The sequence below is a fragment of the Chenopodium album genome, chromosome 9 (genome assembly GCF_948465745.1).
Source record: "Chenopodium album chromosome 9, dcCheAlbu1.1, whole genome shotgun sequence".
NCBI lineage: Eukaryota > Viridiplantae > Streptophyta > Magnoliopsida > Caryophyllales > Amaranthaceae > Chenopodium > Chenopodium album.
In genome coordinates this window covers 2,352,888-2,377,671 of record NC_137842.1, presented here as the reverse complement: position 1 = coordinate 2,377,671, position 24,784 = coordinate 2,352,888, and the positions used below count along the sequence as shown (strand labels likewise).

General features: G+C 37.5%; 2 protein-coding genes across 2 annotated transcripts; both read right to left on the bottom strand.

Annotated features, from left to right (window-relative positions):
* Window positions 1–16,131: 16,131 nt before the first annotated feature.
* Window positions 16,132–17,346, bottom strand: LOC145559276 (uncharacterized). Its single transcript, XM_081620706.1, has one exon. It carries the CDS (start codon window positions 17,344–17,346, stop codon window positions 16,132–16,134), a length of 1,215 nt encoding a protein of 404 aa, XP_081476832.1.
* A 120-nt stretch (window positions 17,347–17,466) lies between these two features.
* Window positions 17,467–18,042, bottom strand: LOC145559275 (putative mitochondrial protein AtMg00310). The gene has a single exon (XM_081620705.1). It carries the CDS (start codon window positions 18,040–18,042, stop codon window positions 17,467–17,469), a length of 576 nt encoding a protein of 191 aa, XP_081476831.1.
* Between the last annotated feature and the right edge of the window lie 6,742 nt (window positions 18,043–24,784).

Sequence of the window (24,784 nt, the reverse complement as noted above, 5' to 3'; positions counted from 1 at the left end):
AGGTTCCTCAACGTGGATTGTCATTCATTTCAATAAGTGGCAAATTTTCCCGAAGAGGATTGTCGGTCCACTCTTTTTTTGCAAATGTTCCAAGACACGGATTGTCAATAGTGGCAATATTTTCCCAAAAGGATTGTCGCATAGCGTTGGCAAATTTCCAAAGTGGATTGCTTTCAAGAGTTATATTCCAAGATGTGGATTGTCGATCGTAGTAAAGTTCTTATGAAAGATTGTTACGAAACATTGGCAACTTTTCCCAAAATTGGATTTTGGCAAATTTTCCGAGATACGGATTGTCGCTTCATCGTGGCAACATTTCCAAGGATGGATTGTTACGTGGCATTGACAACTTTCCCTAAATCGGATTGCCATACATCATACAAGAGTTGTGTTGGCAACTATTCCCAAAGAAAAGAGGATTGTCATCACAACAAAAGCACCGACATACTGGTTCACAAGCAGCAAAGCGCCGACGTACTGACATAGCAAATATTAAAAAGCAGTGATCTTTTCGAAGACTATCACAGCGGGAAAAAGAAGCTCTTTGTTCAGAACGTCAAAGCAGCAAGGTGGCATTCCCTAGCTTGCGGAGAGTGGTCACAAACAACTGGAGGTAATTTCGGGCGAAGTTGTCTTCGATCATATTCCCTTAGGCATGGAAGATGATCATAATGCGGATGAGGATTATTTCAAGTGAAATAATCTTCGATGGTATTCCCTTGGACGTGGAATATTATCAATGCGGATGAGGATGGTTTCAAGAGAAACAATCTTCGATAGTGTTCCCTAGGACGTGGAATATTATCAATACGGAGGAGGATCGTTTCAGGCAAAGCAATCTTCTATTTTGGAAGCAGTTACAAGCGTAGCGATTTTCAAGCGGGATGGCATTCTCTAGCTTGCAGGAGGTAATCAAAACAATCGGTTACTTTCAGAGACGTGTGCTCGACGGTGCAAGATACGCGTTTCTTAACTCTTTTATCTGTTTAACTAACGCTAGTTTTGCAGGTATCGGCGTTAAAAGATTGGTTTAGAATCGCAGAACATTCTGAATCATTCTCCGTCCCTATCGATACTTTGACTTTTGTTTTCGAAACTTGCGTTTCTCCAAACTCAGTCAAAGTGGGGGCTTCTGTAGACTCCCATTTGTGTCTCCCCAAAACCAAACCCAGTGATGAGTACCTTTCGCGTCGAATCATAATCGAATGAAGTGAAAGTGTGGAAGGTCTAGTGTTGCGGAAAGTTTTATTTTCTTTTCTCTTCTCTCTGTATATGAAAACTTATTTTTAAGAAAACAGCCAATCCAGTTTGGTTGGTCCATGATATGGGTCCGATAGTAGTGTAGTTGGATGGGTCTTGCAAAGACCTTTCCAATGATATATTATAAGCCCAATTCCGATGAATATTGAGGAAGTTATGGCCAATTTACTAAACTGGACCCGGTTTGAGCTTTATATGCGGCCCAATGATCTAGGGGAGGGCCTAATATGATTTATCATTCCTAATGCAATTAGGAATGGTTTTAGTCTTCTAGATTCTTCTAGAAGGTTCTTTTCATTCCTAATTCAATTAGCATTGATAAATTGACTTTTGTTGACTTTTCAGAGTTTTAATCAAAATCAAATAGCATTTTCGAAGAAATTATATTATTTTATCCTCCAGTACGGTAAACTTATTGGATTTTCGAAAACGCGTTAAAATCAAGCTTGGCGTTTGACCCCAGGCCTTGGCGCCTGGAACCAGGCCTGGCGCTAGCCATTGGCGCCTGGCGCTAGTGCTTGTGCCTGGCGCCAGATAGCCAGGGTTGGCGCCAGCTCTGTTTTCTGAGCGTCAGACTCTGTTTTGATAATTTATCTTTTTGGCTTATTTTCTCTATAAATATCGTATCAAATACCCCGTTTTCATTCAATAACAATCAGTTTTCATTCGCAAATCATTAATTATTTAGCATTCTTTAATTCATTCATCTCTCTATCTCTTTCTTTCTTTTAAAAACTTTGTGTTTTTTATACAAAATTCCGCATTCGCAAGATCTAGAAACACCTAGCCATATTCGAAGTTGCCTTCTCCCTAGACGTGAAAGGTTTTAATTTCTGAGGGTTTGGTCCCAAATCTCTCTTTCAATTATTTAATTTAATTGTTTGTTTATTATTTTCTTGAAGTTACTAACGCGTGTATTTTGTTATTAGAAAGAGGTACGAGGCATCAGAGTAAGTACTTTAATGGTTTTAATTGATATTATGATGTAGAAATCATGTTTACATTGTTATTATGATATTCCTAGTATCATGTCTAGGGTAATTTTAATATTAAATATGATTGTTATGATGCTTCCTATGTTCTTCCTAATATTTATGATTGTTAGTATCATGTAAGGTTAAAGCTTTGATTTTTATTGCTTAGTGACATGCTAGGGTTTGTTATTAATCTTGTTAGTATCATGCCTAGGATCTTGCTATGTCTATTATGCTTTGATATTAACATGAACATGATTATTATTATAATTGTTATAATTTATGATGATTATGAATATTATTATTATTATGATGATTATTACTCCCTCTGTCCCAAATTACTCGCAACGGTTTGGCTTTTTGCACTATTCACACATCTTCCTTTGACCATCTTTTTTAACTAGTATATGAAAGTAAATGTAATCATGTAAGATGTTGTTGGGTCTATTTTAATGTATAGTTTCTTAATATAAGCTTTTTATAACTTATATAATTATATAATAAAAGATATCAATGGTCAAACATGTGCATCGGCAAGCGTGTCCAGTCAAAATGTTGCAAGTAAACTGGGACAGAGGGAGTATAATTTATGATGATATTATTATTATTGTGATTATTATTCATGATTATCGTTATTATTATGTTGCTTGATATTTATTTATTGTTATTGCTTGATCACGCCTTTTATGCATGTTTAAAGGGAATTTGTACTTGTAATCACGCTTAATAAGTTAATTAATAATCTTGTTTAGGGTTAATTTGATTATAATTCAAGTGATCGCCAATAATAGATTTATTTGTGCATTAATATTCAACCAACATAGATAAACATGTTTAGGTTTAATCTATTGATTGCATGTTAATTAAAAAGCGCACATGAATACGATCAGAATAAAGTAGAGACCTATTATTAGGGCAGGTTCAATCTCTTTTAGGTTGGATTTCTACCATCATCCCCGAACCCTTATTTGGTTCAAGACCTTATGGAGTTGACGATCTCTTGGATCGTTAAGGGGTGTAACCTTCATCCTATGAACGGTTTACAAGTTCCTTAAAAACTTGTTGGCGACTCTTTTGCTATATCTTCTTCCCTTTTGGACGCCACCGTACGTTAGTGTATGATCACAGTGGGGTTCGAGCTAGTGGGATTAAGGCTTGAATTTATTCCCCACATAACCTTAAATGGAGAATTGAAGCTGACAAGTATGAAATCCCATGATTGTCACATTATGGAGCAAGTATTCTTACCGATTGCAATCCGTGGTATTCTACCGAAACACGTGAGGGAAGCAATTACAAGCCTTTGTTCGTTTTTCAATACAATTTGTAGCAAAGTTCTTGATCCTTGTACACTAGATGCTTTGCAAGCAGATGTGGTTGTGACTTTGTGCAAATTTGAGATGTATTTCCCACCCTCATTTTTTGACATAATGGTTCATCTGGTTCTTCATTTGGTGCGTGAGATTAAGTTGTGCGGTCCAATGTTCATGAGGTGGTGCTACCCTTTTGAAAGACACATGGGTACATTACAAGATAAAGTACGGAACCGGGCTCACCCTAAAGGAAGTATGATGAAAGGGACAGTGGGTGAGGAGATAGGTTACTTTGTGGCGGACTACATAGCCCTTGCTCAACCTATTAGTCTTCCTACTTCTCGACATGAAGGTAGACTTGATGGTCATGGCACAATTGGTTCGAAATGAATGTCACCAGACCGAGATCAGTTCTTACAAGCACACCTTTATGTGTTGCACCATGTTTCAGATGTGCACCCATATTTAGACGAGCACATGGCTAGTTTGCGTGCTGAATTTCCATCCAAAGGTGAAAGGGCACTTATGCAGTTGCATAATAAGAGATTTGTTGATTGGTTTTGTGATCGAGTAATGAGTGGATTGAATGATACTAATGTGACCGATACAGTACGGTGGCTTGCGTACGATCCTAAGGATGATGTCCGTTCATTTGAGGGATATGACATCAATGGGTACACTTTTTGGACCGAGGCTCGTGATTTGAAATCTTCCTCCACCCAAAACAGTGGTGTAACTCTTGTGGCATCGTCAAGGGAGTTTGCAAGTTCTAAGGATAAATCACCTATCGATGCAGAGTTGTCATACTATGGTCGAATTCAAGAATTATAGGAGCTTGATTATTGTGACTTCACGGTTGCTCTTTTCAAGTGTAAGTGGGTTGATAATATCAGGCGTAACGTCAAACATGAGGACTTTACTCTTGTAGATCTTGGCCACTTGAATGATATTGCAGAACCATTTATCCTTGCATCTCAAGCTAAGCAAGTGTTCTACGTAACTGACCCAATGGATTCAAAATGGTCTATAGTGCTAGCTGGCAAAAGAAGAATCCTAGGCATTGGAGATGTTGAGGATGAGGAAGAATATGATGCGTTTGATGATTCAGCACCTTTCACTGTTCCTAGACCTGTTGTACTAAATGACATAGACAACGAAGCAGGTTATATGCAATCAGACCACAGCGAAGGAATTTCAGAATGAGGTAGTTTGATTAAAAGTTAGTAATGGTTTCATTGCAAATATAGTTTAGTTATCATGTATATAGGAGCATAAGTAGGCGAAAATGATATATTTGTAGTTTGAAATTGCCTAAGTGTACTCCTTATCATGCATATACAAGGTTATAGGACCATAAGTAGGTGAAATTGGCTTAAATAGCTTCTACTTAACCCAATTCTTTTGTTTTGTGTATGAACTAACATTTATTCATTCTAACAACCTATATTCAATATATTTAACATGTTTGTAGTTTGAAATTGCCTAAGTGTACTCATTATCATGCATATACAAAGTTATAGGACCATAAGTAGGTGAAATTGGCTGAAATAGCTTCTACTTAACCCAATTCTTTTGTTTTATGTATGAACTAACATTTATTCATTCTAACAAACTATATTCAATATATTCAACATGTTTGTAGATTGAAATTGTCATTTTGTACTCATTATCATGCATATACAAGGTTATAGGACCATAATAAGTAGGTGAAAATGGCTTAAATAGCTTCTACATAACCATTTAACTATCATGCACATAATTTACTATACACTAATATTGTTTTATGATTGCTTTGACAGGTGCTTATATCTCATGGAGGACGATCATGATCCTCATTTGGTAGAGGACATTGACGATGATGAGTATGAGGACGAGTACGAGGATGAGGGCGAGGATGATAGTGATGTGTCTTATGATGTGAATAAGGAGGATGACTAATTGGGTGAGCCAGAGGATCAGGCTCAAGATGAGTTCGAGTGTAGGCTTGCAATTTTGAAATTTCAGCTGAACGTGCACCGGCCATTGTAAATACAGCACGTGAGATTGTTGGTGAGAACCCGACTCCTAAAAGTCAAGGCCAAGGACAAGATGAAAACTACACAGGTGGTGGAGGGGGGGAAAAGGCACCAGCTCAAAGAAAAAGAAGGGGTCCGACGAGAATCTTTAAGAAACCGGACGGTCCCATGGTCTTGGAGTATGACAACAAAGGCCAAGCCGGGCCCAAATGGCATCGACAATATGCTACTCAAGTTGGCATATGTTCGCGGAAAATCCCCATTACACTTGTAATGCGGCAAGTACCTCCGGGTTTGATTCAAGCATTTTAGGATGATACAAGGGTAAGTATGTTTTTGGCACATTTAGACAATTTAAGATACCTTAACCTTATGGTTGTTACTAAATAGAAACTAATAATCGGTTTTAATTTGTGCTTGTAGAGGCTGTTTTTTATTCCTAATGATCCCGAGAAGAGAAGGGTGTTTGAATCTTTATTAGCGGAAAGATTCAGAGGCTTTAAGACCAAGTTGACTAATCGGTGGATCTACAAGAAGAAGAAGGTGCAAACAAAGAAGAAGAATGCTGAAGAGGATGACCGTCTCTCGTGGAAAATATGGCCGACCGTGTCAAAAGATGATTGGGAAGAGTTCGTTATAATGAAGACTCAAAAGAAAGCCATTTCAAGTTTGTGTAAATCTGATCTCAATTGAATAATAGCTTGACACTTTTTGTAGCAATGAGACTAACATTTTTTGTTTTGTAGGAACTTCGAGAGCAAAATAAAGCGAATGCAGAAAAGAAGGAATACGTCCATCGTATGGGTCCTAAGACTTTTGGTGAAAAGAGACCTGAGTGGGTCGGTTTGGGTTTATACCCTAAAGCGCTTCAAGTGGCATCGAAGGAACCCTCTAGTTCCACGATCACTACATTGGTGAGTCGTGCCGGTGATTTATTTTGTTCTCTCCATTCGTTTGATAAGGAAACCGGAAAATGGGTCATCAAGGGTCCGGAAGCCAAAAAACTGGCGGATAAGCTTGTAAGTTACCTATGAATTGTTGAAATTAAGTCAATTTTGCATCTAAATCACTGTACAAACCATTAACTGTTTTACTGACCTCATTTTTCCTTATGCTATAGCTTGAGCACACTCAAGAGATGGTGGAGGGCAAATTTGAACCAAGTGTGGAGAATGACCCTTTCACCATGGCTTTGGGAAGGTCATACCTTCCAGGACGAGTAGTAGGTTCGGGAGGGTCATTGCTTGGATGGAATAAGGTGATGGGTCCCGAATACACAAAATCGGGTAGATCTCGAGCCACTGTTAACTCACCGAGGGAGTTGGATGCCAAGGTGGCATCAATTAAGGAACAAGTACGCAACGAGTTAGTTGGTGAATTGAATGCTTGGGCGAAGCTGATAAACTTACCGACTTTGCCGTTCCTCACGAGTACCCCGGTCGACTCATGTTCTAAACCAAAAGGGCAAGGAGAAGGTGATAGACATGGAGGAGATGAGATACGTGGTGAAGATGTGCCACCTAAGGTAAAATCAATTGGGTTATTAAAAGTTTTAAAATACTGAGTTAATTGAGATTTGAGGTGCAATGATTGATGTACTGTTGCAGGTTCCTACTCCTACACATGCGGACTCGAGGGAGCTTGAAAATCCAACACCGCATGAATTTCCAGAGTTACAGGTGATTTGTAACCCTCTACCTTAATGAATTTTGTTATATTATCTATGCTGTTGTAAAAGTCCTATTTAACTATCTTCTTTTTTTATATATACTTGTGTAGGAAGACACCCGGTGTGCACTTCTAGCCCCTGGGCATGCAAATAGTACGGCGTTGAGTTGGGTGGCGTATAGTAGTGCCCAACCGACGACGAGTGCTACGGCGGGGCCACATCATTACTCGGTTGGGATCGATTCAGTGGTTGCGGGATTCGAATACATCCCACTACCCGTACCGATAGAGGAGGTTGAGATAACAATGCTTTGGCAAGCTGTAGGTAGCTTCGTTGATTGGCCACGTGCATGGGTGAAGTTGATTAATAAGGAGGTAAATTATTTAGTTCTCAATTTTTGTCAGTGTTAAACCGTTAGACACTCTTAAAATAAAACCGCCAAATATATTTTTTTTTTTACAATATGCAAGGTCCGCCAAGTTGATTTCAAATGGCTCAAAATTTTTTTTAAAAAAAATATGCAAGTTCTGCCGCCCCGGGACACCCGAAGGAGCCGCCCCCGCTGCCGCAACAGCGAAGGCAGCCCGCGCCGAGGCTGCAACAGCCCCGACAGGTGGCTGACAAGGCTGTAGAAGCCACGACGGGTGGCTACCAGACTACTGCAGCCTCGACAGGCGGCTGCCATGGCTGCTGCAGCCTCGGCAGCACCTGCCTGTGCTGCTACAGCCATGGAAGCCACCTGTCGAGGTAGCAGCAGCCCAGGCAGGCTGCTGCCTAGGCTGCAGTAGACTAGCAGCCACCTGTCGGGGCTGTTGTGGCCTCGGCGCGGACTGCCTTCGCTGTTCCGGCAACGGGGGCGGCTCCCTTGGGTGTCCCGGTGCGGCGGAAGTTGCATATTTTAAAAAAAAATTTAAGCAATTTTCATCATTTCATCAAAATCAAGGTCATTTGAGCCGAAATGGCTACTCACTTGCCTATTTTCTTCATTTCTCAACAAATAAACTTATACATTCTCAAACCATATCATAATTACATATGTATTAGTGATTGTGAGTCGAAATTGCATAAAAGAAGCAAAGTTCTAATTTTTTTGTCGCATTTCATCAAAATAAAGCCACTTCGAGCCGAAATGGCTACTTACTTGCTTATTTTCTTCATTTCTCAACTTACAAACTCCTTGCATCTCAAAAAAACTCATAATCACATATTTATAAGTGTTTGTCATTTGAAATTACATTAAAATCGCTAAGTTCTAAGGTTTTGGGTCCAATTCATCAAAATCAAGGTTCTTTGAGCAGAAATGGCTACTCACTTGCCTATTTTCTTCATTTCTCAACTAATAAACTTATACATTCTCAAACCATATCATAATTACATATGTATAAGTGATTGTCAGTTGAAACTTATTATTTCTCAAACTATTTTAGATTTCGAATGGAAACAAAACTTCAAAGAGAAAGAGGGTGGAGAAGCCTAAAAGAATTGATCAACCTCTGCCGAAGCTAAGTGAACAACGGTCCAAGAGTGAACGAGCGTCGAAGTTGCACTCTTCGAAAGGTTCACCCATGCCACCTACTCCACTTGTTGAAGACATTGTTCTTCAATCGCTCTCAGTTGACATGACCTTTCTTCACAACTGTGCTTATCATTTAATTTGGTCGATCCCATGGAAGTTGCACTTCCTAAGGCAATGTTCCACTATGATGAGGATGCAATTGCATGGATCAGCAAAGAAGATGTGAAGGAATTTCTACGTGGTGCAAAGCTTAACATTTCCCTCATTCAAACATTCATGAGGTACTTCAATGCCCACATAATCTATACTTTTTTCAAGTTATTCAAATTGATGGTGATTATCCTACATCTGATAAATTATTCAATGTTCATGCACGCAGAGCACTACAGGAGCACTTAAATGACACTGATTCTCCTTGTAAAGTTGGGTGGTTATGCCTCGAGCAGTTATCCACTACTAGAATCATAGGCAACCCCCATGACGTGTTGTACTATGTTGAACAGAGTATCAGGGAATCAGCGCGTGCGGGAGACAAGTTCATATTCGCCCCATGTTATAGAGAGTAAGTCTAACCATGTCAAATTCAACCGATTTGGCCTCATTATATGTTGACTCCTAAATATTAATTACCTTGTCTATAGTGAACTTATGTAGGGAGCATTGGAGCCTCATGGTGATTTGTAATTCCACTAACACAATTTATCACCTTGATTCAGCTCGATCATCGGAGAAGTGGCTCGTGAAGTCTATATTGCAAAAGTAAATATATATAGCAACCTAGTGATGATTATTGCTAATAAAAACTAATTTAGTAATCATAAGACTAATCAAATTTGAATGTACTTTTTTTTTTTACTACAGTGTTATGAAGAAGCTACATTGTCGTGCTCCAAAGGGTCCTACATGGAAGTCACCATTGGTAATTTACATGATATTGTGATTATCTTGAAAATCTATGTTAGTAAATATTTTCTCATTTCCTTTGCATGTTTCACTGATGTAATTTGTTTGTCATATGCTAGTGCGCACAACAAGAGAATGGACTTGATTGTGCTTTGTATGTGATGAGATTCATGCTTGACATTGTGACTCATTGTACGGACACTCAACAGCTTGATGAGGTAAGTCCTAAAACTTATTGAAATTCTATATTGATGTGATTTCTAGCCTTATAAACCTAATATTACCCAAAAATGACATGTTATGAGAAACAAAAAGGCTATTTCACAAGAAAGGTAGAAAATGGGCTGAATAGAAGTCATATGGGCCATATTAGGGCCATTTTGTGTTAATATGCTCTTTTGATGTGATTTCTTTCCTTATACACCTATAACTAGATAATATTGACATGTTATGAGATAAATAAAGTTCATTTAATAGGAAATGTAGGAAATGGGCAAAGTAAAGTCATATAGGCCATATTCGGGCCATTTTGAGTAAAAAGCGTCATAAACCTTAATAAAATACTCTCCTATACAATTTTAGGCTTACACACATACAACTACCCAACATTGACATGTTATGAGAAAGAAATAGTTCATTTGATAAGTAATGTAGAAAATGGGCTACATAGAAGTCATATAAGCCCTATTTGGGCCATGTTGAGTAAAATACGTTGTTAAACTTATTGAAATGCTATATTGATGTGATTTCTAGCCTTAGACACCTAATATTATCCAAAAATGACATGTTATGAAAAACAAAAAGGCTATTTCACAAGAAAGGTAGAAAATGGGCTGAATAGAAGTCATATGAGCCATATTAGGGTCATTTTGTGTTAATATGCTCTTTTGATGTGATTTCTTTCCTTATACACTTATAACTAGATAATATTGACATGTTATGAGATAAATAAATTTCATTTAATAAGAAATGTAGGAAATGGGCAAAGTAAAGTCATATAGGCCATATTCGGGCCATTTTGAGTAAAAAGCGTCATAAACCTTAATAAAATGCTCTCTTATACAATTTTAGGGCTTACACACATACAACTACCCAACATTGACATGTTATGAGAAAGAAATAGTTCATTTGATAAGTAATGTAGGAAATGGGCTACACAGAAGTCATATAGGTAATATTTGATGAAATACATATTGTTTTGCCTAATTAATTATTTTTAAAATAATGTTTTTGTATTTCAAGTTTTGCAAGGTCCAAAAGGATGGTCTGTTGAAAATCAAGGAGCTTAATGAAGTTCGTGACATGTTGGCGTCGTTTATCACCTTCAACATGTAAATGGCATTGTAATTGTAAATTATTTATGTTAACTTTTGAACTATATAACTTATTATTCATTATATATGTACTTACTATTATTTGTATATGTAAGCAACTTTTTTTTTTGTATTGTGTTTGGGAATATTTATATCTATATATATAATTGAATTCTTGTTTTTAATATTATATTTGTATCTTATTGTAATAATTAATAATATTATTATTATTAGTTATTATAATAATATTATTATTAATTATTATATTTAATATAATTGCTGGAATTACAGGTTATTATTATTGCTGGAAATAGGTTTTTTTTTTAAATATTATTGCACGAAAATTGGAAAAAAAAACAAAAAAAAAATTTGGTGAATAGGCACCGGTTAGGCAGCAACCGGTGCCTAAAATATCTACCACCAAAAAAAAAAAAATTGGCGGGAGAGCAGTTTAAGGCACCGGTTAACCGGTGCCTAAGTGGGGATATAGCACCGGTTTACCGGTGCCTACTTTACCCTATGGCACCGGTTTTGAACCGGTGCCAAAAAGTTGGTTTTTAGCACCCCTCACATAGCCAGTAGTTGAAACCGGTGCCTTAGACCGGGTTTGAACCGCTTCCAAAGGCCTTTTTTCACCTAGTGAATATAGCCTTTTTGGCTCAAGAACAATTTCCGGCTTGATCTCTCTAGTTTTATCTCCATACCCAATATTTTATTTGCAGCACCCAAGTCTTTAGTCTCAAATTCTTCACCGAGTTGAGTTTTTAACTTATCTATCTCCACCATTCTTTTTGAAGCAATAAGCATGTCGTCAATATACAATAGGAGATTAATATAATCACCTCCACGAAGTTTGCAAATGTATACAAAAAATCGTAATTACTTCTGGAAAAACCTTGTTTTAACATAAAAGAATCAAATTGCTTGTACCATTGTCGAGAAGATTGCTTTAATCCATAAAGTGATTTCCTCAAGCGACATACCTAATTCTCTTTACCCTCAACCTTAAATCCCTCAGGTTGATACATATAGATTTCCTCATCCAAGTCACCGTGTAAGAAGGTCGTCTTCACATCGAGTTGTTCCAGCTTAAGATCTTCATGAGCTACAAGACTCAATAGCACCTGAATAGAAGTATGCTTTACCACTGGAGACAATATCTCATTTTAATCAAAACCTTCTTTCTATGCCAATCCCTTGGCCACTAACCTAGCCTTATACCTTATTCTATCTAACTTGGAAGGATCCTCTTTTCTTTTATACACCCACTTACAACCAATAGCAGTCTTTCCCACGGGCAATGGGAATACCTCTCATGTCTTGTTTTTATGAAGAGATTGCATCTATTCTTCCATAGCAACCAACCAAATCTAGCTATCCTTGTCTTTGATAGCTTGTTTGAAGGTGACCGGCTCATCATCCTCCACCGAGAGTGCATATTCTACCAAGTTTACCTGCCCGTAATGCCTCGGAGGTTTGTCTGACCCAAACTTCTGAACTAATTTATAATTACTCTTTGGCTTAGTGGATGCCAAAGAATCTTGCTGCTGCTGTTGTAGTACATGTGCATCTTCCTGCTGAATCTCCTCATGATCCAGATCATCCTCCTCCTCATCTTGAGAAACACCAGGATGCTCCACCTGAACATGACTAGAATCTTGTTGGTTTCTAGATTCTATCTCCACCACTTGAGTATTTGTAGTCATTCCGACATCACCATCATTAGGAACCATAGCTTTCGATAAAGCTACTATAGATCTTTCATCAAAGGTCACATCCGTGCTAATTACAAATTTAGAATCTTCTACACTCCAAAGACGATAGCCTTGAACCCCTTTTGGATACCCCAAAAAGATTGCTTTCTTGGTTCTTTCATCAAGCTTATTGTCCTTAACATGATAATAAGTCGTGCACCCAAAGACTCTAAGTCTCGTGTAATCTGCATGTTCCCCTGACCACACCCTATAAGGCGTGTCACCATCTAAATAAGAATGTGGGGATCAATTTATTATATAGCAAGATGTAGCAACCGACTCCGCCCACCATTCTTTGCCTAATCTAGAATTTGAGCGCATACACCTTGCCTTCTCAAGTAGTGTACGATATGATTCATCTTTCCGCGACTCCGTTCTGTTGTGGCGTGTCTCTGACTGTCCAGTGTCTCACAATGCCTTCCTGATCACAAAACTCCTTGAAAGCTCCTTCTGTGTATTCGGTACCATTATCAGACCGTACAGTTTTTAGCTTTCGACCTGTTCTGTTCTCAACCATTTCTCTCCACCGCTTGAAAATGTCGAATACCTCATTCTTATGCTTAAGAAAATAAATCCAAGCATATCTAGAATGATCATCAACAAATGTAACAAAAAACCTGGAACCACCTTTGGAAGCAACTTTAGCCATACCCCAAACATCCGTATGCACATAGTCTAACAATCCTCTGCTATTGTGCTTGCTTGTAGAGAACTTCACCCTGTGTGCTTTTCCATACACACAATGCTCACAAAATTCCATTTGTGGCTTCTTCATGTTCTTCAACAAACCTTGTCCACTAAGCAATGATAGACCTTTTTCCGACATATGCCCAAGGCGCATGTGCCATATCCTCGTGCATTTTTTTTGGTCTTTACTTCCACTAATTCCAACGGCTAAATCACCTGTTACAGTTGTCCCCAAAAGAGGATAAAGATTACCATGACGAATTCCCTTCATCACTACCAAGGAACCACGAACAACTTTTAAAACTCCATTCTCCAAGAGTATTTTGCAACCATTTTTCTCTAATAACCCAAGAGAAATAAGGTTCTTCCGCAAATCTGGGATGTGTCTCACATCCTTCAAGGTTATTATTGTTCCATCATGCATTTTGACTCGGATAGTACCTAACCCGACAGTCTTACAAGCATGATCGTTTCCCATCAAAACAGTATCGCCATCCAACCTTTAGTAAGTTGTAAACCACGACCTGTTTGGGCACATATGGTGAGATGCGCCTGAATCAAGCATCCATTTACCGGTTATCTCATGGCATTGTTCTGAAACTGAGTGACAATAATCATCCTCGCCGTTTGAGACAAAACTAGCTTCTTGTTTTTCATGTTGTATTCCTCTGGAGTTGTCGTTGTTGTTCTTCTTGAATATTACCCTCTTATTTGGACAATTAGCTTCAAAATGACCAAGCTCACCACATTTGAAACATGGCCTTTCCACAAGAGGTCTAGATTTTGATCTAAACTTTTCTCCCTTGCCTCTTCTTTCATTAGCCCTTCCTCTGTTTCCAAACAATCCCTGAGCTTGTTCGTTGTGTTCTCTTCCATTACTAGACATCATTCCGCTTGTAGCAACCTTTCGAAGGTCGTCAGTCAAAAGCGATGTTCTAGTCTCATCCATGGTTAGAGTATCACCCACAAGCATCAATTTTTGAACCAGATTTTCATAGGATTTCGGTAATGAAAGCAATAACATGAGTGCTTGGTCTTCCTCATCTACCTTCACGTCAATATCCTTCAAGTCTAATACAATCCTAATATCCTATCAAACTTATTAATATACTCCCGAATTGAGGTGCCTTCTTCCATGTTGCATGTATACAATTTGGATTTTAAATAGATCCTATTTGTTAGAGTTTTCGTCATGAAATTAGCCTCTAACTTTGTCCACACGCCAGCGGCTGTTGCTTCTTCATTTACCAAAAACGCAACATCCCTCTCAAGGCATAAGATTATAGCCGCCCGTGCTTCAAGATCTAACTCTTCCCAATCCTCGTCCTTCATTTCCCCGGGTTTTTGTTCTTTTCCCACTAATGTCTTATGCAACTTTTGTGATACAAGAAAATTTTTCATTTGCATCCTCCAATAGGAAAAATCATTTTTACCATTGAATTTTTCAATTTCATATTTCCCACCTTTAACCGTTCCACTAGTAGATGCCATTATATAGAATTAATTTCAAAATAAAAAATTTTACCACTTAAGATTTTGACATCGGCTCTGATACCAATTATTAGAGCTCTTGCAGCGAAAATGTGGCTTCTACTAGATAATATGAAACCGATACCTCACAAAGATAAACAATATTTGGGATAGACAAATAACCACTATGAAGGAAATAATAAATATAAGAAATAATTTCTTAATGCTAAAACTTTTAACGTGAATAAAAATGATTGAATTTCATTTAACTATGCATTACAACCTAAACATTTTATAATAACATAAGTGCTAAATTAGGAATGCTAAATAAGAAATGTTCTCTAAAGAAACAATGACGCACATTGTTTTACTCTCCTACAATTCCTCTTGCTCTATGATTAATAATTCCCCAAATAGGGAGAATTAATTTCACAATCAATAACACTTATTTCTACCATTGTTAGAGCTCTTGCAGCCGAAATGTGGCTTCTACTAGATAATATGAAACCGATACCTCACAAAGATAAACAATATTTGGGATGGACAAATAACCACTATGAAGGAAATAATAAATATAAGAAACAATTTCTTAATGCTAAAACTTTTGACGTGAATAAAAATGATTGAATTTTATTTAACCATGCATTACAACCTAAACATTTTATAATAACATAAGTGCTAAATTAGGAATGCTAAATAAGGAATGTTCTCTAAAGAAGCAATGACGCACATTGTTTTACTCTCCTACAATTCCTCTTGCTCTATGATTAATAATTCCCCAAATAGGGAGAATTAATCTCACAATCAATAACACTTATTTCTACAAACTCCACTTTGACTATCATTTGTGACTTATACGGTAAGGTAAATATAGTCATGTTAATATGTAATTTTTGAACATCAATTTGTTTTATTATTTTTACAAATAAATTATCATCAGATATATTAATACTCAATATTTAACATTTGCTAGCATATAAAAATATAGCTTTTTAACATTTATATGAAATAAAGGTAATATGGGTAGATGCTTTCCAAATGAGTTTATTTATTACTTCTAATGGTGGAAATACACATTCTTTAAGCACTTTACAACTTCTATTTATTAAAGAATGAAGAAGCTCGTATCAAAGTGAAAAAATATACAATATCATTGTCCTGGCCACATATTATCGGCTTGTTTAGTAGACAATTATAGTGGTTACATTGATAATTCTAATATTTTATTTTTTTTGAAGAAAAGTAGTTAGTGCTTCATTAATCTCGAGCCAACGATAAAACATCCATGAGAACATACGGGGAGATTTCGTTTGGACAGAAATTTTCCCAAACTTGCTCTACCCCAAAAGGCACTAACTTAGCGAGATGGTGAGCAATATAATTACCATCTCGATTAACATGCGACCAACTAATAAAATCAAAATGAAGACTCAAAGCAAAAATGCCATCTAGTATTTTATCAAGATCAGAGAAGAAGGTGGATGCAGCCTGCAATTTTGTCACAAGTCCTTGACAATCTGATTCAATAATCACTTGTTTCAGCCCATACTTGCGCCCCAAATTCACAGCAAATCTTACAGTCATGCCCTCAGTAACATCAGGTGGCCACTGTCCCCGCATACGTCGGCATCCAGCAAACAAGACTTCCCCTTTGTTATTCCTTGCCACAGCACCAAGACCCACCCAACCATTTTCAGATAAGGAAGCGTCACAATTAATCTTAATGGCCTCACCTCTGGGAGCATTCCACTTCTTTGGGCTGCGCTTTTGAGTCCTACTAATACTACCATAAATTTTGGTACTATACTTGTTATAATCAGCAACAAGGCGGTGAACTCTATCAAGGATAACCAGGTGGGGAGTATCTTTGTTGTTAAAGACACAATCATTTCTCCTACACCATATTTTCCACATCAAAGCTACTCCGGTTTGTAATTTTTTGCCTTCTAACTTATCCCACGAGGCAACCAGATCAGTGATACTCATAAATTCAGCGTTTTGCCACAAGTCTTCACAGTCAGTCTCCTTCCACAGATCCCTCACTGTATAGCATTCGAACAAGGCATGAATAGGGGTATCCTTATAGTCACACCAAGGGCAGCAGTCCATATCAAGCATGTGTCTCTTCTTTAGCAAGGTTCGAACAGGAAGAGAATCAGTACAGAGGCGCCACAAAAAATGTCTCACCTTGGGGATGGTTTCCAGCTTCCAGATTAAGACCCAAGCCCAGTGATAATTGTCTAAATTGCACGATTTACCTAGTAAATATGCAGTTTTGAAAGAATAAATGCCATTCATTGTAAATGCCCAGGTCAGAACATCCTCTGGATTGCGGGAACTAAGTGGAATTGCCATGATACAATTGATGTCTCGTTCACTGAAAACAGATGACACCAATTCATAATTCCATTCACCATTATGTGAGTCCATCAGATCACTCACCTTAGTGACAGAGTCCACTTTATCACTCATAATAAAGCGCCCTTGGCCATTAGTTACCCATGGCTCACTCCACACATCGATGTCAGTCCCATTGCCCACCCTCCATATAATGCCTTCCTTGATCAGCGATTTTGAGCCCTAGATACTCTTCTAAGAGTAACTCCCAACCAATCCCAGTGAGGAGTCTAGAAAGGATGAGTGTGGGTAATACTTACATTTCATTACACAAGCTAAAAGAGAGGAAGGAGCTTGGATAAGACGCCATGCTTGTTTCCCGAGTAGAGCCTGGTTGAAAACAGCCATATCCCTAAACCCGAGGCCCCCTAAGCATTTAGGTGTACACATTGAATCCCAACTACGCCAATGCACATGCCTTTTACCTTTAGCACTCCCCCACCAGAAATTTGGTATGAGAGAGCGAATATCATCAAGAATTCCAGAGGGAATTCTGTAAATACCCATCAAATATGTTGGGATGGCTTGGATGACCGACTTGACGAGTACCTCTTTTCCGGCTCTCGATAAAAGCTTCCCCTTCCAACCTTGAAGTTTTTTCCAAATTTGGTCCTTCAATGCTGCAAAAATTGACTTCTTGGAACGACCAATAATTGTGGGAATTCCCAAGTACTTTTCATGCTCATCAACATGACGCATCCCTAACAACTCAAACAATTCATTTTGCTTCGACACACACACCTTTGCTAAAGGACACCTCCGACTTCTCATAATTAATTTTTTGACCAGAAGTTGCTACATACGAGTTGAGTAAATCAACTATTTTCGAGCATTCCACTCGGTTAGCCCTATCAAAGAGTAAATTGTCATCTGCAAAAAATAAATGAGTGATCTCTGGCCCGTTCCTACTAGCCCGGATCCCGTGTAGAGCTCTAGTCTCCACCGCTTTTCGAATCATACCAGAGAGAGCGTCAGCAATCATAATGAATAAATAAGGGGAAAGCGGGTCACCTTGTCTCAAACCTCGGGAGGGGGAAATATCACCATAAACAGCACCATTGATGATAAAAGAGTATGAAACCGTTGATACACACCTCATGACAACTCTAACCCATTCACATGAAAATCCCATATTCAATAATAATTTTTCAAGGAAAGACCACTCCACCCTATCATATGCCTTGCTCATGTCCAGTTTCAGTGAGATTGACCCTTTTCGACTGGTGCTCCGTTTTTCCATAGTATGAAAAATTTCCAGGGCGATTAGAGCATTATCTGTAATCAACCTCCCCGGGACAAAAGCACTCTAGTTCTCCGAGATGACAGTAGGAAGAATGTTTTTCAATCGGAGGACAATTGCTTTTGACACAATTTTGTAGAGAACGTTGCATAATGCAATGGGTCGGAACTCAGTCATAGTGTTCGGTGCATTAGTCTTCGGAATTAGAGCAATATTTGTTTTGTTGATCGACTCCGGGGAAGTAACTCCATGTAGGATCCCACGCACTTGACTCGTCACGTCGTCCCCAACAATGTGCCAAAATTTTTGATAAAATATGGCATGAATCCCATCCGGTCCAAGTGCTTTACAGGGGTGCATCTCACAAATAGCAGCATAAATCTCCTCTTTAGAGAAAGGTCGCAGTAATTCATCATTCTGCTCATTTGAAATTACCTCACTCACTGATTCAAGGACCCTAGAGCAGCCCTCCTGAGAAGGCATAGATGAGGTGAACAAGTCCTTGTAGAAACTTGATACTACATTTTCCAATCCCTCCTCGTCATCTTGCCAAGCTCCTCCGGCATCAAATAACCTTTTAATCTCATTCTTTTTCCTTCTCTGTGATGCTTTGTGGTGAAAATACTTAGTATTTTGATCCCCATCCTTAATTTTAGAAGAGCGAGATCGAAGATACCAATAAGCTTCTTGTTTGTCCAAGAGATCATCTAATTTAGCCGAGAGTGAAGAACACAACTTCAGGTTTTCATGTGTCATATCCCTTCCTTGCGCCTCCTTTAGAAGCTTCTCTGCCTCATCAATTTGTCTATCAAGGTTTTCAAATTTTTTGCTGCTCCACATCTTCAAAGACCTCATTAGCAACTCCAACCTATATGGCATCAGCATACCCGAAGAATCATCCCAAGCCTGCTTTACAGTAGCCTCACACGAGCTATCAAGGAGCCATCCGGTCTCAAATTTGAATGATTTTTTGTCTCTCTTCCTCTTCTTTAAAGGTCGTTTGAGTCTAACAAGAATCGGAGTATGGTCCGATTTAAACCGGACAAGATGCTCAACATAAGCTTCGCGAAACAAGGAACACCAATCAGCATTACCACAGAAGCGATCCAGTCGCTCTCGAACAATGATTCCAGTTTCAGTACTCCGTTCCCATGTGTACCAGATTCCCCCAAAACCCAGGTCATGCAAATCACAACTTTCAAGTGTCTCACAAAAATCTGAAATTTCTCTTCGATCAGTGTCTGCACCCCCCTCTTTTTCCTCTGAGCTCAGTATCTCATTATAGTCACCAACAATAAGAAGAGGTCCCTGGTAGTTCTCACAGAGTTCACGAATTAGAGCCCAAGTTTTATGTTTTTTAGCAGATTCAGGCCAACCATACAAACCAATGAATCTCAAATTACCATTAGCAGCAGAATTCACATCACCACATATATGATTTTGGGAGTAAGACACAAGAGAAAAATCAACTTTATTGTTATTCCAATAGAGGCACAGGCCTCCTGAAAAACCAATTCTGCTAACACTAAAGGCACAATCAAAACCAAGAGTAGATTTTTTATTTTCACAAGGAATCTTACCGATCTTTGTCTCAGACAAAAAGACAAGGTCCAGGGCAAGTGAAGTGCACCACTTACGTAGTGCTCGAACTGCTCGGGGGTTGCCAAATCCCCGACAGTTCCAGCATAAAGTACTCATGGCTGTTCGCGGAGTTGGGTTTCTCCAACACCCGCTACTTTAGCAGAATTCAAGTCCATCTGCATGGTTGAGTCAATCTTTGCTTTCTTCTCTTGAGTTGCATGATTATTGGCAGGATCATTCGAACTCTCATGCAACCAATTCCTGGAATCAGGCTCACCCCCTTCAGAAGTAGGTATAGTGGTACCTCTTTTTCGTGGCAGCTTCTTCCAGGTTTTCAGACCTGGTTTGTCAGCAATATATTCGGTTGTATCCATAGTAACATGCTGCAGCTCCTCCGATTTTCCAGAAATAAATTGTGCCTCAAGATTAGTAAAGGCTTGAGACTCAATTCGATTATTAGTTGTCTTCAAAACGCTAGGCAAAAAATTAGCAGCATTATCAAATTGAGTGTTGCCTGTAGAGCGTCTTGGGGAAGCTTCCCTGCAATCAGTGATCACTCCACCCTGGTTAGGAGACTCAAAGAGGAGTTTCCTCGCTGCCCCCGGGGGTCCTAGCTTTATAGTGTATGTATCATTGTAACTAGGTCGTCTAGCAAAATTTTGTTCTTTAATTTTCTTTAGCATGCATGTTGCTTTCTCGAGCCCTCTCTGCCTCTGATGTGCGGTTCCTTTTGTGTGGTGAACCACGTAGGAAAGGGCCATATTGAAAGACAACTTCATCTTTTGCTGCTTCCACCGTATCCAAGAATTGACAATCATGCTCCGTGTGATCCAGTCTTCCACAGTAAAAACAATAATCCGCCAATCTTTCATATTTCAAAGCTATCCATTTCGAAGAGGACTTCCCCGTAGCAATTCGTAGCCCTCTGCGGAGTGGTTTATCAATCTCCAATTGTACCTTGATGCGCATTACCTTTTCCCAACCAAGAGGGTCCGAATCATCATACTCCAAGAATCCACCAAGGCAATTGCCAATATCCTGTGCAACAGAGACTTTCCTCTTATTAAAAGGAACATCTTCTAGGTGCACCCAAAAAGGTGAGTGGGTGAAGGAGACCTCTGAAGGCTGTTCTTCTCCCGAAATCTCTTTCAATACAACAAGTTTATTGTCAAAGAACCACGGGCTGCCCTCTAGAACTCGGTTCTTCGACTCCACATTTAAAAATTGAAATACAAATAGATTTGTTTCCACCATACGAATCGCTACCTCATCTTTTGCTCTCCATACTGAAAATAGGGTTCTTTTGAAGGCTTCGATGTTGAAAGGTTTACTAGTCAATAATTTCCCAACCAAAGTTAAAGAAATTTGGGTATCCAATCCATCATCATTCGATTCATCAATATCTCACCTCCGATAATTATTCGTTCTTCTTCAGTCAAAGTTAATTTCTCCCACTCCTTGATCAAATCTGACTCCATGATTCAATCGAAACAGGAAACGGAAGTAGTATAAACAGAATCACCAACAGAAACTACGAACAAAACAGCCCTAATCAGGGACGAGGCACCAAGTCAACGAGGAACCCTAAGCGAGGGACATAATCCTTTTACGTTTTCTCTCGACCTTTCTAACTTTTTGCATTGATAATTCTAATATGATTCTATGGTTGTCTCTTGAACCATAATTTTTAAGTATGTATAGTTAAAATTTAATAATTTTTGAATTACAACTTTATGTTAATATTAATTAAAAATCAATGTAATTATTTCCTGATAAAAAGTTTAACTTATTTTTCTAATTTAATGTTATTAATGATTAAAATTGAATTTGTAATTTTATCAAGAAAAAATGAATTTGTAATTAATTTGAAATAAAAAACAAAATTAGAATAATTAATTTTCAAAAATTTAGATTGAATTCCTAAAATAAGGAAAATGAATTTTAATTAGAAAAAAATTGTAATTTTAGTTCATATTTCCGTAGAACTTTCATATTTTTATTGTGTAATATTGTTAGAAAAAATTATGCACCGTTATTATCCTTAATAATGCTTGTCTATCCTCAAACATCACCTTTTTTTTATAGAATTTGTTTGATCTATCATATTTTAAAATGTGTAGATAAATGCATGCTTGAAGTTGCCGATGGAATACTCTAATAGATTAAATACAATTTTAATGCAATGAATAATAGTAAATTAGCTTTGTTATAGATAGTGGTAATGGCATTTTTGTGCTAAAAGTCTTACGTTGAAATCCTCATACAAGTTTTTTTTTCTCCTTATTTATGACCTTACTACTTTAGGAGTATTATTGATCACTTTTATGATTATTGTGTATTTGTGAAAATTTTAAGCTACAGGCGTTGGTACTAAGCATGGTACCACCAAAAAACGCGGAAAGAACATGTAGCTAATTTATAAAGAACGTACAACTATTTTGTAAAGAACATATATCTGTTTTGTAAAGAACAACTAAATGTTATTACTTTTTATTTATCTAAAGAACATCTGTAATATTGATAAAGAACATCTTGTCAAAAAAAAATATTAATAAAAAACATGATAATATTATGTAATAAACATTATTTATATATACCTACCGTAAATTATAGACGAAATTCAAAAAACATTTCGCAATAAGCAACGAACATAATATTACAAATAAAAGTACATTACACTAACAATAAAAGAACATGAAAATATGTTATTTTCACTCTTTTTTGGTAAAATTATGTTCCTTTAACTTTATGTATGTGTTCATTGCAATTTAATAGTATGTTCTTTTCACTATAGATGTATGTACTTTACATTTGTATAATATGTTCTTTCCGTGAGAAACGTCTGTACAATGCATGGTACAGGCGCCTATAGGAACCACGCACTGGTGTATTTGTGCATAAGCGGATGTTACGGAAACATACATTATTACTTTTATCAACATATGCATTTTTTTTACGGGAACATATGCATTATATTACTTCCTTCACTTTTAAATAGAACGATAAATTTTTTGCCACTAATAATTTGAGTTGATGAGTTCTTTAATGGCTCATGAAGAGAGAATGGATAAGTCTACAGATGAAGATGTCAAGGAAAAAGCCTTTCAAGTTAAAGGGCAAATGTCGGATGGTTGTTATAATGATGGAGGTTGTGGTCGAGGTTAAGGTCAAGGTCGTGAAGAAAGTGGTGGTCGTGGTAGTGGTCGGGGTCGTTCATCAATGAGTAGTGTTCAATGCTACTATTGCAAGAGGTATGGTCACAAAGAAGACCATTGTTGGAATAAAGAAAGATACGAGCAAGGTGGTGAACAAAACAATTTTGCTCAAAAGGTCGAGGAAGAGAGCAGACTCTTCTAAATTCAAGTGCATGGTTACATGTTCGTGTCGAGATTAAAAGTCGAGTTCAAGTCGTTGGTCCATTGTGGCAAGGGTTTTTGAAATTAGCATCAATGTTATCATATGTAAGTTTGAATCAAGGGGTTGTGTTGGACTAATGATTCAAACGTTTTAGTTGCTAGTTTTTAGGTTAGTTGAAGAGTTAGTGGTATGCTTATTTTATCACTATCTCAATATGCTTTGTAGTTGTAGGGAATATTTTCAAGCCTTTAAAAATCCCACTAGCTTGAACCCCACTGTGATCATACACTAAAGTACGGTGGCGTCCAAAAGGGAAGAAGATAGAGCAAAAGAGTCGCCAACAAGTTTTTAAGGAACTTGTAAACCGTTCACGAGGTGAAGGTTACACCCCTTAACGATCCAAGAGATCGTCAACTCCATAAGGTCATGAACCAAAATAGGGTTCGGGGATGATGGTACAAATCCAACCTAAAAGAGATTGAACCTGCCCTAATAATAGGCCTCTACTTTATTCTGCTCGTATTCATGTGCGCTTTCTGATTAACATACAATCAATAGGATTAACCCTAAACCTGTTTAATCTATGTTGGATGAATTTAATGCACAAACAAACTATTATTGGCGATCACTTGAATTATAATCACAATTAACCCTAAACAAGATTATTAATTATCTTATTAAGCGTGATTGCAAATACCAATTCCCTTTAACCTGCAATAAAAGGTGATCAAGCAATAACAATATTATAATAATATGCATATCAAGCAACATAATGAATAATCATCATCAATCATAATCATAAATGTTAGAAAGAACATAGGAAGCATCATACTTTTAATCACGCTTAATATTAAAAACACCCTAGACATGATACCAGGAATATCATAATAATAATATAAACATGATGTCTACATCATAAAATCAATTAAAATCAATAAAGTACTTACTTGGATGCCTCGTACCTCTTTCTAATTACAAAATACACACGTTAGTAACTTCAAGGAAAATAATAAACAAAGCAATTAAATTAAATAATAGAGATTGAGAGATTTGGGACCAAACCCTCAGAAATTAAAACCTTTCACGTCTAGGGCGAAGGCAACTTCGAATATAGCTAGGTGTATCAAGATCTTGTGAATGCGGAATTTTGTGTTAAACAATAAAGTTTAGAAAGAATGAATGAAAGATTAATGATTCATAAACTAATTTGTTGACGATTGAAGATTGTAGATGAATGAAAACGGAATTTATTAAAACTTAAAAGAAGTGGTGAATGATAGGTGATAATCCATCCCTCCAAAACAGAGTTTATTAATACAATATTTATAGAGAAAA

Coding starts and splice junctions, on each gene's coding strand:
- LOC145559276 (XM_081620706.1), bottom strand. CDS start 17,346: ATGAGTGATAAAGTGGACTCTGTCACTAAGGTGAGTGATCTGATGGAC.
- LOC145559275 (XM_081620705.1), bottom strand. CDS start 18,042: ATGAGAAGTCGGAGGTGTCCTTTAGCAAAGGTGTGTGTGTCGAAGCAA.